Consider the following 16,226-nt stretch of genomic DNA (forward strand, 5'->3'; position numbering starts at 1 on the left):
ATGTGCACAATTCCAAAACGTTATTTGTTGAAGGAGCAAAAGTATGATAAGGCTGCAATCTCTGGAGTGAGTAAAAACAATTGAACAGGTAACCAATTCTCTAACCAGAGGCTGATTTTGCCTGACCCAGAATTTTATGTAACTAAAATACTTTCAAAACAAAACTCTGATAGGTTACTTTTTGTATCATATATCTGCTGGCTGGCTGAATTTGATTAGAAGGTTAGTACTAAGGATTTGTGATGATCAGGCAGGCAGATATCATCATAGCTCACATTCTAACCAGACAAAAACATTCAGTGGGTGAAGCAAGTTCTGTGAGAGATGTGCCCAAGGGAGAGAAGGCGTGGCCCAAGGAGATGGCAAGGGCCAGACTGAGGGGCACAGAGGGCCAAATCCTATGCCTGAGGTTCCACACCTTGACCTAATGGATAAATGCCACCTATGACTTGTAAGAGATGCTTTGGGTATAATTCAGTTATTTTAAATCTCTATAGACTAACATGATGGAATTTTTAAAAAATATAATTGTGAGTATTATTTCATGGATTTTTTTTTTTTTTTGGTAAATAGCAGTTTTTACTAACGTTAGATTTTCCTCTAGTGAATAACTAGCTTACTATGGGATAACATTCTTTCCCAAAGGGTTTTGTATGTATATAGTAGCATGGCTCTGTAAATAATTATTTTCCTGATGTAGCACTTCCTTGTCAACACAATATTTATGATTAATTTATTAAACACATACATCCATTTATTTTGTTACCATATTTATACTTAAATTTCTATTTATGTACTCCAACAGTGTCTTTTTTTAAAACAAAAAGCAGTCTGGGCCAAAGGTAGCAAAGCTTTGTAATTTTTATAAGGGTGAGCAGAAATGAAATGTAAAAATGTTTGTGAGTGTAAAATCTGTAGCTTTAGCATGTAACATTTTTAATAAAAACCTAATTAGAACAAAAAGTTCAGTTGTCTGTTGTCTGTACTGGTGTTACTCAGAGTGATTATATGTGGCATCAAGGAAAAAAACAACCCTGGAATTTGTGTCCTGGGTGCATTAATCGAAAGGGTGCATATTTGCTAAGTTTGCTCCTGGCAGTGCTAAGGAGAGGCTAAAGAACTATGTAGCACTCTGAAAACATACCCCTTCATTACTGGAATTCTGTGGTATCTCTCCCCTATCCAGTTTCTCAGATTTCTCTGTCTGATATTGCTATTGTTTCAAGGCTATTGTTGCAGCCTTTGAGATAGAAGCTTGGTTTTTGCAAATGAAAACAGAGATTCTTACAGTGTTCTGTGCATTCCAGTTAGAGGAGATAAAAAAACAACACCTATATGTTCCTGTGGTAACATATGAGGGAAAACGTAGTAATAGATTCTATTGACTTCATAGACTCAGCTGCCAAGCAGGTGTGCAGTGTGTGTGTGTGTGTGTGTGTAGGAATGCAGCTATAGATTAACATCATACCAGATCAGTCTAGTCAGTTTAACTCACTGTCACCTGACTGCATTTCAAAGGTACCCAGGAGCATCCACAATGGATCAGTCACTTGTGCAATACAACACGGAGAAAATTTCTCCTTACCAGTAAGGAATTTTGCAGCAGAAGAGAAGTTTCTTTCTGTCCTTGAGCAACACTCATCACTTAACTTCCTTTGATGTACTAGAAAAATGCACTAGCTGTGTCTTCCTGTGACCCTAGATATAATATATAGGTAGTCTACATTTCCTTAATCCAGGCATCCCCAAACTCGGCCCTCCAACTGTTTTGGGACTACAACTCCCACCATCCCTAGCTAACAGGATCAGTGGTCAGGGATGATGGGAATTGTAGTCTCAAAACAGCAAGAGGGCCGAGTTTGCCTATGCCTGCCTTAATCAAATAACTGATTCCTTTAAACAGACAGTCTGACTCTTTTTAACTGCCCCCGTTCTCAGGAAAATAGCTGTCCTTTTTATTCTATACCAAAAGTTAGTATTATTTATTTACATTTCTATCCCACACTTCTTCCATCATAGAAACCAAGGTGGTATCGTTACCAGAAGGTCTCCCATCCACATCCATTAAACACTAGGAGGCTTACCTCTGAGTAGACATGCACAGGATTACAATTTTTGTTACTGTTTTGCCCATTTGCACTGCAGCAGCTAAAGCAAGGGCAGGAATGGGCTACATAGCTGCCAACACAACAGCTGCTTTTACAGGCGCCTAAGCTCTGTGGAAATCAACAAGCCTATCTTATTGATGCATGTTCGTCATAGTGGGTTCAGCAACAAAATGTTGCAGTAGTTCCTCACCTCCTAACAGGAATCCTCCCCATTGAGTGTTCCAAGCAGCCTGGCTCTTCTTAAACAGGGAATTCCATCACCCATCCCTTATATTTTATTCTTCCCCACCCTCCATTGCTACCAAATGTTCCATGACTACTGAGCAATCTCAGTCCTCAAAGGGCTTTTTTCAGGATTTTTTTTTTAAATAAATGTATTTCCGCAAACCTCAAGGATGTTATTATCATATTGTTATCATTTATTAAATTTGTATATTGGCCTTCATCTGTAGATCTCAGGGCACTTCACAACATAAAAGTACAAGATGAAAAAACACAAAATACATGAAAAACAAGAACAAGCCAATAACCCTCTCCACATCTCTCACCTTCCTCTTGTCTCCAATCCTTTTGGCACTCGACTTAGAGGGAGTGACTGCAAGTATTCAAAGATACAAACAACAAACTGTAATAATGATTGTAAACAGAAACACAGAAATATAATAGATGATAAGTTGGAAATCACCGTAAATCACAACAGATGGAATGTACAGTGGTACCTCGGGTTACAGATGCTTCAGGTTACAGACGCTTCAGGTTACAGACTCTGCTAACCCAGAAATAGTACCTCGGGTTAAGAACTTTGCTTCAGGATGAGAACAGAAATCGCACGGCGGCAGCGGGAGGCCCCATTAGCTAAAGTGGTACCTCAGGTTGAGAACAGTTTCAGGTTAAGAACGGACCTCCAGAACGAATTAAGTTCTTAACCCGAGGTACCACTGTATGTGCCACATCAGCTGATGAGCATGGTTTCCTTGGGGGAACATAGAAAATGGCTTTATACAGAGTTAGGTCCATCTTGCTGTCTACACTGATTGGCAATGGCTTTCTGGAATTTCAGACAGGGAACATTCCCAACTCTACCTGGGGCATTCTGCGTGCAAGACAGATGCTGTAGTACTGACCTATGGCCCTTTCCCAATACTCAGTGAATACCAACCATTTCATTTTGATTGTTTCTTTCTTATGCAAATATAGTTTATAAGTTTTTTTTTTAATGTTAATTAACACTTTCCCATTCAGGCATCAAAGCCAGTATCTTGTACTTCTTGGTACGTGTTGCTTGCATCTAGGTCGGAGGCTGCAAGAGAATCAACTAAATTGGACCTTGCTCTTTGCTCAGTGTCACCCTGTGAAAGTTACTAGTTCTCCCAGTTTCCCCATAAACAATGTGTTTTAGCAGCTGAAATGACTGTTTACAGAAGGAAATTTTGACTGATAACTTTGGATGGAATTGCTCTGTTGTTTCAGCAGGGAAGATTAGATGGATGTCTCAGCGCTGCACTTGAATGACCATGTCTGGGTCACTCGGTACTTGAAAAACTGCTCAAAAATTGTCCAAAATCTTTTGTCAATTTTTAACCAGCCAAGAAAAGAAAAGGAACTCATACATTTCACTATAGAATATTTCTAATCCATCACTCTCATATACTTCCAAACTATTATACATACTTTAACCACAGCAACCCTGCCAGCGTAGTAGAACACAGTAAAAGACGCCAATGCAGTTCAAAATGCCACAATTTGTTTTCGCATTTTGTGCCATTTTTGAAAGAGCAAATACATGCATGAATATTGGTAGCACAAGTCTTTAACCAACCACAGATGAGAAGAGATGGAGGGGGCTTGCGGTTGTTGTTTTGTTTAGAAAGGGGATTTTGTGCAAAACGAAATTAAACCAAATGCAACATATGCAGTTTCTAAAAATAAAAATGTGTCGGATAGTTCTCAATAAACTCAAGCAGTACGATAATTAAATTGGAATATCTCATATTATATATCAGAGAAAAAGAAATCCGGAAAGCAGAAAGTTTGCATCCTTCCTTGCGCGTCACGTGTGAAAACGCCCGACGCGTCACAGCGAAAGGGGAAGCCCTTATCCTCGTGATAAACAGCAGTCAAAGGCGGCGCGCTCAGATTCAGCTTCTCTAAAGAGACGAGGCGTTTTCGCGAAGAATACCGGCGCCCTCTAGCGGCTGACCTGGGGAGGAGCAAAGAAACGCGGCGCTTGAGGAAAACGGCCCAAAACTACCACCGTGAGAGCGGCGCTGCAGCCAGTCGGGCTGTGACGTCACGAGGGAAAGCCCGAGTCCTTTGGAGCATGCGCGACGAGGGCGATCGTGTTTGGCCCCGCCGGCTTGCCGTCCGTTGCTCCCTTACGTCGCCGCACGGTGAGAGAACCAGTCGGTGGTTGGGAGCCGGTGAGGCAGGAGCCGTCGTATGCCATGGAAGCTGACGCGGGCGGGCCGGACGCCTTCGATACCATTGTCATGGCGGAGACGAGGTAGGGCCGGATGGTGTTCCCGGGTCTGCCTTGGGCGTCCTTTGTGGGGAGCTCTGCCCGCATCGGGCAGAGAGGCGCGGCGTCCCTGGGCCCCGTTGGACTCGTTGACGAGGCTTGTGGCTCTGAGCCTGGCTTCATAGGCCCCTCGGGGAGGAACCCTGAGGCTGTTGCTTCTCTCAGGGGAACTGCCTTCGCCTTGGGAGATCTGGGCTCAAACTCGGCCCCATAAGAAGAGCCCTTCTGGATGAGGCCTTCGGTCCATCTCGCCCAGCATCCTCTTCTCACAGCGGCCAAGCAGCATCCAAGCTCCCCTGCAGTGCTTTCCAGCAACTGGTCTTCGGGAGCATTGATGCCTCGCAGCTGCGTCCATCGGCAGCCCTCTCTCCTCCCATCCATTTGTCTAGTCCTCTTTGGAAGCCGTCCGCGTTGGGGGCCCTCGCTGGCTCCTGGGAGCGAGTTCCGTGGTTTGATTGAAGAGGTGCTTTCTTTTGCCCCTCCTGAAACATCCAACATTCAGCTTCGTTGGCTGCCCAAGAGGTCTAGTGTTATATGAGAGAGTTTAGAATGTCATAAACTTATATTATGCCCCCCGTGGCTGCTGTCATTTTAACACCTGTGTGTTAGAAATGCAGTTTCTCATCCTCCCAGAGATGCAATACCAGAGGAAAGTTTAGCCTGCTAGATTTCTGCCTGTTGTGTCACTGTTAAAAATATGAGATTGCACAGAGAATGATGGGGTGGTGGTGGTTCTCTCTCTCTCTCTCTCTCTCTCTCTCTCTCTCTCACACACACACACACACACACACACAGAGAGAGAGAGAGAGAGAGAGAGCGCGCGCGCTCCAAGCTCATGGGTAGGCCTGGCCAGTTTTTACTTTTCCTCCATTCTCTAGTTTGTAAAATAAGAGTAAATGTGACCTGCCTTAGAAGGGCTGTTCTGTGTGATTGTATTGTTTCTTTTCACTTTAATGTTGTATTTGCTTCCCCTAGAACCCTAATGAGAATAGTAGCTTTTACAAAGTATGTTCATATTCACTAGCGTTAAGAGCACTAGGCTAGTCAGTCAAGTTTCACTGTATGACCATATATCAATAAAATTGTAATGCATATATTCTGGCTCATTTTCATCACTTTATTTATATGCTGCCATTCTATAGTTAAAACAATGCTCAATTGTGAATGAAACCAATTATGTGAATGCAAACATAGCAAAAGTAAGTAAATGATACATATAAAACATATTAAAAAGTACACAACCAGATTGAAACAATTTCCACATAAATCATAAGATCTAAAAGTAGAGATACTCCCCAAACAAATAACAGCAGCAACAACAAAGACCCTGCCCCTAAATAATACTCCAGCCCAAGAGTCTGTTCCGCAGCCTCAGCTTTTGCAGCTTTTTGCAGAGTCAGGGCCCTGCTCTGTCAGGCCAGATGGGAAAAGATCTGGAAGGCTAGTCTTCCAGTACTCACAGGCTCATATCTGCCATACCAGTTTATCTGCCTTACAACTTAGAAAATTTAAATCTATTAAACCATTTATAACCTTGGCAGCTTGAACACTTTTTGTGTGACCTGAATCAGTTTGGGCTAAAAGTGCAACCCTGTCACCTAAAGAGCATCTAACAGCTTCCATCTATGTTTAGAACATAGCGTTGTATAACTTTGACCACCTCTCTGCCCATGGACAAGTACTTTCAAAGTGTGGGAAATTAGTACAGTGCCTCTGCATTACCATATACTCAACACCACCTAAAATAAATACTTGACTTAAACTAAGGGAATTCAGTTGTAATATAATTTGCTTGCTGGGGGAACTGCCTCAAAGAAGCTTAAGATGACTTTCTAAAAGTATGGCTTGCTGCTGGATCCCCTTGAAGCTCTTTTCCCAGAAGTTCTGTCCTGTCCTTAGGTTTTATGAATTCAACAAAATATGAAATCTTGTTGTTTATTCGTGTCCGACTCTTCATGAACCCATGGACCAGAGCATGCCAGGCACTCCTGTCTTCCACTGCCTCCCGCAGCTTGGTCAAACTCATGTTCGTAGCTTCGAGAACACTGTCCAAACATCTCGTCCTCTTACGTCCCCTTCTCCTTGTGCCCTCCATCTTTCCCAACATCAGGGTCTTTTCCAGGGAGTCTTCTCTTCTGATGAGGTGGCCAAAGTATTGGAGCCTCAGCTTCAGGATCTGTCCTTCCAGTGAGCCTTGCCATGGCGAAGGGGCTTGAATAACTCAGAGAAGCTATGAGCTATGCCGTGCAGGGCCACCCAAGATGGACAGGTCATAGTGGAGAGTTTTGACCAAACGTCATCCACCTGGAGTAGGAGCTGGCAAGCCACTCCAGTATCCCTGCCAAGAAAACTCCATGGACAAAGACAAAGAGTTATTACTTTGGGGGGGGGGCCCATATAGCTAGATGGCTTTACTTAACTGTATAACTTTATTTTCTTATTTGCCTTATTTGTATGCCACCCAATAAAAAGTATGTAGCACTAAGATGATGTAGCAAAGTTTGGTCATACTTGAAGAAATCAGCTGCACATAGTTAATCCCATTCAAGCTGGTTAACACTCAGTGGGACTCCTTTTGAAGTTAACATGCATAGGATTGGGCTGTTAGCCTCCAAGGTGCAAGCACTCTTTCGCTGCTTCAGCCTAACAGCTCTTTCCAAATCTTTCATTTCAGATTTCATGGTGAAGGCTATCAGGAAGGATATGCTGAAGGAACATGTGCTGGACTCCTTGAAGGAAGGCAATATGGCATACAACAAGGTGCAAAGATTGGTTTAGAAGTATGTGTTAAAAAATAAAATGAGCATTTTGATCAAAAGAAGCAACATGACAATCTATGTTTCTTGGAGCCTTAATGTATATTCATCTATAAAGCGAGCATCACTGTTTCTGCTGTTCTGTTATTGGACATATCCAAGTTCCATGCAAAATTCATATTGTAGTAACAATCCTAGATTCAAACAGGTTCGTTTAGGCTTCATTCTTAAGTATATTTACATGGAAGTAAGTCCCGTTAAATACATATCTGAGATTTTCTTAAATGAAAAAGACATAATTGGCATAACAAGGAAAATTAAATTATCTCTTTCCAAATTTGTAGATTGGATCATATCTTGGTTTTGCAATGACATGGCAGAAATTGCTTCATAAAGGCTCTGATGAGAAAAACAGGTAGGTTTAAAAAAATAAAGCCAGTGTATCATGCATTGGTTCTCTTTGTTTCCTTCAGATTAAAAAGAGAAAGAGAGAGAGTGAGAGAGCAGATAATATCACAGTAGAAGGAGGAGAGGGAACGTAACACCATAAGACCATAACACCAACAATAAAATAACTGGGGAGGTAGCAGCGCTGGTCACTAAGAGTGACCAGGATTTAAGCATCAAATATCTATTAATTTTATTTCATGAAATTTATACACTGCTTGGTTGTGTAAAAAAACACACCCTCAAAACATTTTACAAAAAGATAGAACCATAAAGTGAGGGGGAAATTACAATATATTAAAACATACAAGAAGTTAAAATACTAAAACGGTTTAAAATTCACATCAGCTTTTCTAAGCAACTGGGTAGGCTTGAGTAAACAAGAACATTTTTTAGCTAGCGCCAAAAATAATACAGTTCCAAAGTGTAGATGCTGCCACACTAAGTGATTGGGTTTTAACAAATGTGGAGCGAGTATTATGTGACACCTATATCATACCAATAACTCTTAGCACAGTATCGTACATTGTACCATTTTATTTGTGTTCAGCAACATTACATCTATATCAGGATTCAGAAAACATTCTGGCTTTCCAAATTTAGCAATGCTCAAGCATGGTATTCGGTTGACTTTCACTGGGCAGTACAGATGTTTTTACCTTCTGAAACAAAGGGATGTACGTTAAACCATGTGTCTCTCCTCTCTCTACCACCTCTTTATAGCATGCTTTCATGCTGGTCTGGCTGGATTACCTCTGTATTTTTAAGTGTTTTGGCAATGACCACCACTAAATATCATGTGGATGCAGTTTCCATTCCTCCTTCAGATACAGAGGTGACTGTTAACTGGCAGGAATCCACTGCTAGACATTAAGAGATGAGGTCATGTGTAGGATATCAGGGTTTTTTATATATATAGACAAGCATTTCTGGGCTCGCTGCCTGGCAAATGGATGCCTCTCTGACCCAGCAAGTGCCAGATTGCTAAATAGGGATGTTTATTTAAAAGTTTTGATTGCATTGCTAGTTAGTACTCTGAAAAACAACTGAAATGTAGTATTTTTTGTCTAATGCACGGCATACATGATGTAACCTGTGGCCCTAACCCGTGTCATTTGTTCTGCTGCATTTGTTGCTGAATTGCCCTCACTAAGCATGCTGAAAACCTGTGTTTACATGAATTCTTTAAGAGGTATATGAAAAAAAATTTCTGAGCTGGTGTTGTTCCGCATACAGGTAGAAGATACAGGTGTGGAACATCTTTGTTCAAATTCCATTTGTTCAAGCATTTTTTTTAGTTACTGAATCTTCCCATCTATGGAACAGGAAATAATTTAGGGTTGCCATTTGATTTAAGGAATCAGTTGGTTGATTAAGCTTCTCTTGGGGGGCCCATATGCAAACTGGAGAAAATGAGCTCTCTTACCTATTCTGTTGGCTACAGTAGAATGCTTACTTCAAACCTATTTTCAGTGGAGAGGAGACCCTATGAATGCTAGGGAAGGCTGCCATGTATGCTTGGGCGCTCATGGGCACCATGTTGTGAGCACAAAGCAGGAAGGCTTTTTCTGACTTCAGCCAAGATCCTGTGCAAAAAAGACAAAATGGAAATGCAGACATATTTGCAAAGCATTTCACTGGAGGTGAGAAAAGGTACTCTCTTCACACATTCAATTTGAATGTCCAAAGTGTGCTACTATCTATATATGTTTTGAAGTTATTTCAGAAGAACAGGTTTTCAAATGGATTACTACATATAATTCTAGGGTAGCATGGCTGCATCTCATGCTGATCTAAGAAGGGGGGCAAAAATAAATTCTGTTGCAATTCCTTAGAAAGAGGCAATGCTGGTCTGAGTATCACAGTCTGACTTGCGTGATTTGCCTTTACAGGTATTATTGATGCCACGGCCATTGTCAAAGTGGGTCCCACATCTCAGTGGTAGATATTTGTGAACGTAGCTTTGATTTTTGTGAGTTGTCCATCTTGGTGGTATGATGCTGAAATGAACAACAGTAGCAAAAATACATTTGAAGGAATTGTGTGACCAAAGTCTGTATTTCAATACATCAAATTATTAAATACTCTTTGTAAAATAAAATGGTCTTATTTTTTCAGTAAAAAGATAAAAGCTCTAGACTCATTAATAGAGATGATTCGGACATTTCCTTGTGAGGATCCAGCCTATGAAAAACTTCAGGAAGACCTGGAGAAAATCAGAGGACGGTTTAAACAGGTTAGAAACTGATTTTAGTGTTGGAATAAAAGGAGTATTCATTTCAGCTGTATTCAAATTGTATGCTATTTCCATGGAATAATAATGTAATCATCATAGCTGATATCCAGTGTTGCATGAGCAGACCCGCCCCCCTGTTTCCCACCCCCCTCCATACCTTCCCATGTCTCCCAAAATCTGCTTTGGAGAATATGGAACAGATTTTGGAGGTGTGCAGGGTGCTGTAGCTCAGGGGGAAAGATGGGAAAGTCCCACTGCAAAAAGCCATTCCTGAGGCGTATGGACACAGTAAGATTAATGCTTTTTGTCAGGGGGCACTCAAGGGGCACGCAGTACCGGCACATCTTTTGTTGATGTTAAAAATTGTGGCCCTTACTGTAACAACATGGTGAATACCGGCACCTATTTTTCTAGGGGGGAAAAGCACTGAGTAAGATGTCGCCCAATGTAACTTAACTAACGGGTAATATCCAACTAAATCATACTAAGTAAGCTTAGGTTCATTGGTTTTAATGGATCTGTTCTGAGTGTGACTGACATTCTATATCACTTGAGGATAATGCACAGTATAACTATGAAAACCATTGCTTACAATTTCTGTTTTTCATTTTAGGTTCGTTCATTGCTGCATATTCCTTCTAGTGTTAGACTTGGTGCTGAAGGATCTGCGCTTACATTCTGAAAAGGACCACAAATGGAGAAACAAACTCCCATCAGGCTAATAAAGAAGTGGTGAAATCTTGAGTAGAGAAAATGAGGCTGGAAAGTATGTGTTTTTTACTCACTGATAAGAAGTCTTAACTCTTCACAGGAATAGAACCAATAAATAAGTCTATATGTTGATTGGATTGGATTGAATTGCAGTGCCAGTTCAGTTTGCAGAGTCCTGCTTAAAGCAGACAGTATGTGGAGTAAACTCCATGGTGATTTGTAGTAGCTATAGTACTGGTTTGGGAAATTAATATTGGAAATTGGACTACAACACAGTGGCTTGTTAATATAGTGGTGTCATTTGCATTGAGTAGGTAACTTTGAAATGACTTCAGATACTTTGATCTGGGTCTTGTAAACACTTTCAAAATTTCATTTGTAAACCTGACATTCTGCTGGCAATGTGTGTAAAGATATATCGCACTATATTAGTGCAAGAAATGCAGCAACCTAATCTGTAAAACAGATGTTATCCGTATATGTAGTTGTGTGTGTCCCCCCACATGCTGTGCAGTCTCAGCTGATATTACTATAGTGATACAGTTCACAGATGAAAGCATACTTTTTAATAGATATCTGACCTGCTGGCCCTCAAAGAATGTTTCATTCCAAAACACCACTTTTCCTTTGAAATATCTCACACACTGAGATAAGAAATATCTTCAGTACTGAGATGTGGAAATGACTTAGCCTGGCTTTAATGCATTTTCTAGAAAATACAATTAGACTCTCATCAAAATAAGGAAATAGAAGTGGGAGCCTTTGCAGAAAGTGCCTTTGTGGGCCAGCAGCACACACACACACACACACACACACACACCTGCCCTGGCTGCAGTTCTTTAAGCTTTTTAAAGGATCCATTTGGGAAGGGAACAAATTGGCCCACCGTACCCCTTTTCCTCCTACCTGTGCCCTTAACTGGTTGCAGTAAAGTTAGTACCAGTTTAACTCTCAGCTCTGGCTAGGAAAATCTATTTCTTCACTCTATTCTTTGTTGCCACATTACTTGACAACATGAGACCAGCATACATGCTCAGCTAAAGGAAGTTGGATGGTTTGCTTGCAAAAGCCAGTGTTTCCTTGCAGTTTTTGAGATTCCCACTGACAGTGTTGACTCTTTCTGCCCTACCCATTTTTAATCTCAGCATCTCTGCACTTGGAATATTCACTTTTTAAATGGAGGGGGTGATATTCCTGGTGCCTGTGAACATGATTATGTAATAACTCAGTTTAGGTGTGATTCCCCCCAAAACAACAGCAACAGCAACAAAACCCATGCATGTTTGCTGGGGACAGGGCAAAGGAGAAGCTGACCCATAGCTCTGGTTTTCCCCTATTTATTTTGCTCTATGTACATGTGCTGCATCCATGCAAGGAGAAAGGTATCCTTTCTGTTTAAGCTACCAAATAGATCTCCGTAAGCAAGCTGCTAGTTTGGCCACCTAGTGGGGAAAGTAAATATATCATCTAGGAAATAAAGATGTAAAACTGCTTTCACTGGATGTAAAGATGTAAAACTGTTTCACTGGAAATTCCAAAGGCGGTTGATAATTTTTCAAGAGATCCTTTTTTCATATGTAGACATGTAATCCTCAAAACCTAACCTCCAAAATGAATGGAACGTTGTATGCTTAAACTGCTTTGGGGAAATAAAATACAGTGGTGCCTCGCAAGACGAAATTAATCCATTCCGCGAGTCTCTTCGTCTAGCGGTTTTTTCATCTTGCGAAGCAACCCGCTTAGCGGATTAGCGCTATTAGCGGTTTAGCGGCTATTAGCGGTTTAGCGGCTATTAAAGGCTTAGCGGATTAGCGGCTAAAAGGCTATTAGCGGCTTAGCGGATTAGCGGCTTAGAAAAAGGGGGGAGCAGGGGGAAATCGGAACACTCGCAAGACGTTTTCGTCTTGCAAAGCAAGCCCATAGGGAAAATCGTCTTGCGAAGCAGCTCAAAAACGGAAAACCCTTTCGTCTAGCGGGTTTTCCGTCTTGCGAGGCATTCGTCTTGCGGGGCACCACTGTACTGAAACCAGCCCCCCCCCCGAAGACCCATTTTTATGTTACACAGCTTTCCATGTTTTTACAGCTTCATTGTATCATGCAGTACAGTGATTTACAGCGTTGCCTTTTCATTTCAATGAGATTTCAGGATTTTTTCCATTGCAAACAAGCAAATATTCTTTTCCCTGACATTTGTTCTGATGCAGGATAATCTTCATTCATGTCCATGGTGGATTGTTCAGTTGTAACCATTTACTCACGTTTTGTTCATAACTACACCTCTTAATATTGTTTGTAATGCTGATCGTGGAACTCAAATGTACTGCATGAGATGGTCACATCCACAGCCTGTTTTGTATTGTGTCCACTGTCTGGTGTTAGATGTCATTTTGGAATATCCTTTTCTTTGTATTAAAACCTTTTTCTTCATATTCTCTCTTGTGGCAGTCCAGTTCACTATCTAAAGTATAGATTCATGAGAATTTATTAACCCACTTAATTTAGTCAGATTTTTGTGAGGGGACACAAATTAGCTAAAATAAACTAATGTGAGGGCGTAATGAAGGGGGAGGAGTCTCTAGCAAGGGGACCAGAAGTAATTTAGCTATATGCCCCATTAAGTAAAATTGAGAAAAACAGTATACATAAGCCTTCTTCAAAAGTTACAATAGACTAATGCAACCAGGTCATAGGCTGGTAGCATGTTTGCTTTCTCCCACTCCCATCACCAGTCTTTTAATTTCCCAATTCATAGAGGCTCCCCCATCACTACCTGTTTTAAAATCCTGGTTTTTCTAGGGTTCTAAACCACATGGGAATCCTCCACCGGTACAAAAGGTTCCCCGCTACAGAGGCTTGCCAGCTCTGAGTAGGAAAGCAATGAAAATGGCAATGGGGGAATGGAGTTAGAGCATTTGTTCATGTGTTTACATTTACCTAATTATATATATATTTATAAGATATTTATTAAAGTTTCCAGTTTTATACAAACAAAAAAGAAAAAACAAACGTAAAAATATGAAAAAACACATAATTTTCACAGCCTATTTTCTTATAGCTTATTTCCCCGACCTCCTCATACCTCCCCTTCTTGTATCCCCAGATTAAGTTGTTCATACAGCAAATCCTTATCTCAACATCTTAAATTATTATAACTTCAAATTCTTACTTAAAGAAAAAGAAAACCATTTTATCATAGTTACAGCTTGAAACCACTTAATTCCAATCCAACATCATTCAACATTCCTTAATTTTGCAATATTTTTGTAAATAGTCCTTAAATTTTTTCCAGTCTTCTTCTGCCGACTCTTCTCCCTGGTCACGGATTCTGCCAGTCATTTCTGCCAATCCCATACAGTCAATCAGCTTCATCTGCCATTCTTCCAACACATTTACCTAATTATAATGGCTGAGGAGCTTGAAATAATATTGCAGATTTGCAGTCAAGGGCATGGATCTAGCCAGTGTTCAGAGTTGATGGGCTTTAGAGCCCACAAACAACATGTTGCCTTTTCCCAACCTAGCTAGATGTGCACCAGTGGAACTGCAACCTCCTATGCCTCACCTTTGCCACTCTGGAGATGCTCCAACCCCACATGAGAATATTTTTGGCTGGTGCAACGGACTGATGTGGGGAGGAAGAGACACACAAGTTCCTTTGTCTGAGTGACTTTCCAGTTGCACATTTCTGAATCCAAGCATGTATGTGCAGTAACAGAGACCGGCCATTTGTTGCCCAGAGACTTAATTTTCAGTTTTATAAAATATTGTACGCTTGGCTAAAAAACCTTGCATTATATATGGCAGCTGTCTCTTTGTTTTTCTAGAAATGGCCAACTGCAGAGACTTCTCTGCCTCCTTGACAGAAATCTGTATTGCTTCAACAGGTGAGAAGGGACTATAGGTTGGAGCACCATGAGAGGGCTTAGAAGGGATCCTCTGGCAGTTCCCCCACCTAATCAGGACCACTATACCAGAAGAAGATCATCAGTTTATTAAATCTGATGGTCTGATTTATGTTGTAGGAGCGATAAATGCACACACCAATTTTGGAAATATAAAGGTACAAATTGACACTCGTAAGAGACATGTTTATTGATTTAAATTTATTAAATTTATATACTGCCCTTCATCCGAGGATCACAGTTTATTTGTAACTTTAAAGTTATTTCCAAAATGATTCGTGTGCAATTTATCCATTAAGAGTTAATTTGCGTATGGATTTCTGTCTAGAGACATTTGTTGAGTTCCTCTGCTTCGGAAGTTAGCCACTGAGACTTTTACATTAGATTAATTTTTGTTAAGAGCCGATGACTATGTATGTAAAAATCTTTGGTGACCTCCTTATTGTCCAGCTGTATAGTGTGTATCTTTGGAGGAATGGTTGTAAATTAGCAACAAATCCACCTGCCCCCTAATATTACAGACTAGCTTAGGAAAGGTGTTGATTCCTTTATATGGGATCTGGTTTACACAAAGGAGATTAGATTAATCTCGGTTTGCAAGGTTTTTGAAACCTAAGATCCATAAACTCTTTTATGTCTACGCCTATTGTTCTCAGTACTACCAAATTAAATATACACCATGCCAAGTGTGGAATGTCTCTTTCTAGGCGGCAGCTTTTAAGGTGAAGATTTAATTATATCAAAGACTCTACACTTAGGAGTAACACAACCTGGACCATTAAAATATATAAGAAAATGTCTCCCTTGTACAAGATATTACACTCATGTTTGACACAGACAAAAATGACCCTTGTGCTTTGATCCTAAGTAGCATGCTGCCTTTTATGTTTCCTTGTCTGCAACCCATTCTGCCAATTAGTTAATTTGATTATTTAAAAAATGGTTAGAGCAGAATAGCTTGAGGTTTAGAAGACTTTAAACGTCGTTAATGCCACTTGGCTTGATGGTCCTTTTGACTATTAGTTAGAATGCCATGTGAACTTTCCTTGCAGGGATGTAGGTCTATACAGTTGGCAAAGTAGTCAAACCAAAGATCACAAAAATGTTAGTAAATAAATGCATTAATATGTAAAGGGTGACCCTAGGAGAGGGGGGGGGGCATTTTCAGCCCAAGGGCTGCATTCCTTCATGGGCAGCCTTCTGGGGATTATGGCTGCTGGATACATCTGTGGCTGGACACACGCCACTCACCATCCTTGCAAGCAAGATAATGTTACAGTTCAAGGACCTTGGAAGGGGACACTGTCTGGGAGGATTGCGTTCAGCCCCTAGGCTTGAGGTTTCCCACCCCCATGTATTTACCATAAACCACTGAGGTCAATGGAGCTTTCCCCCAGGTATATGTATATATGATTGCAGCCTGTAAAGGGGGGGGGTAATTTTCGGTATTACGAGTTAAATAACTTCAATAGCTTTCATAAGTGCAAATATAATAGGACCTTATAGCAATTTTGCCCAAGTGCAGCTTCATTGCTCACATTCCTTAAA

At 40.8% G+C, this 16,226-nt stretch overlaps 1 protein-coding gene and 1 long non-coding RNA gene across 3 annotated transcripts; one reads left to right on the plus strand and one right to left on the minus strand.

Annotated features, from left to right (window-relative positions):
- The first annotated feature begins 4,451 nt into the window (after positions 1 to 4,451).
- Positions 4,452 to 12,078, plus strand: LTO1 (LTO1 maturation factor of ABCE1). Of its 2 annotated transcripts, none has more exons than XM_082227378.1 (5): positions 4,452 to 4,611; positions 7,301 to 7,406; positions 7,727 to 7,797; positions 9,948 to 10,065; positions 10,679 to 12,078. In XM_082227378.1, exons 1-5 carry the CDS (start codon positions 4,553 to 4,555, stop codon positions 10,745 to 10,747), a joined length of 423 nt encoding a protein of 140 aa, XP_082083504.1. In that variant the 5' UTR covers positions 4,452 to 4,552; the 3' UTR covers positions 10,748 to 12,078. The 2 variants fall into 2 exon arrangements, with proteins under 2 accessions (XP_082083504.1, XP_082083505.1); XM_082227379.1 differs by having other exon boundaries at positions 7,301 to 7,386.
- A 220-nt stretch (positions 12,079 to 12,298) lies between these two features.
- Positions 12,299 to 15,344, minus strand: LOC309535060. Its single transcript, XR_014220999.1, has 3 exons — positions 14,170 to 15,344; positions 12,804 to 13,710; positions 12,299 to 12,442 (listed from the first exon to the last, which is right to left on the minus strand). It is a non-coding gene; the product is annotated as an uncharacterized lncRNA (long non-coding RNA).
- Positions 15,345 to 16,226: the final 882 nt, after the last annotated feature.

This window comes from Podarcis vaucheri (genome assembly GCF_965113315.1).
Source record: "Podarcis vaucheri genome assembly, chromosome: 1".
In the NCBI taxonomy this organism is placed as follows: Eukaryota; Metazoa; Chordata; class Lepidosauria; order Squamata; family Lacertidae; genus Podarcis; species Podarcis vaucheri.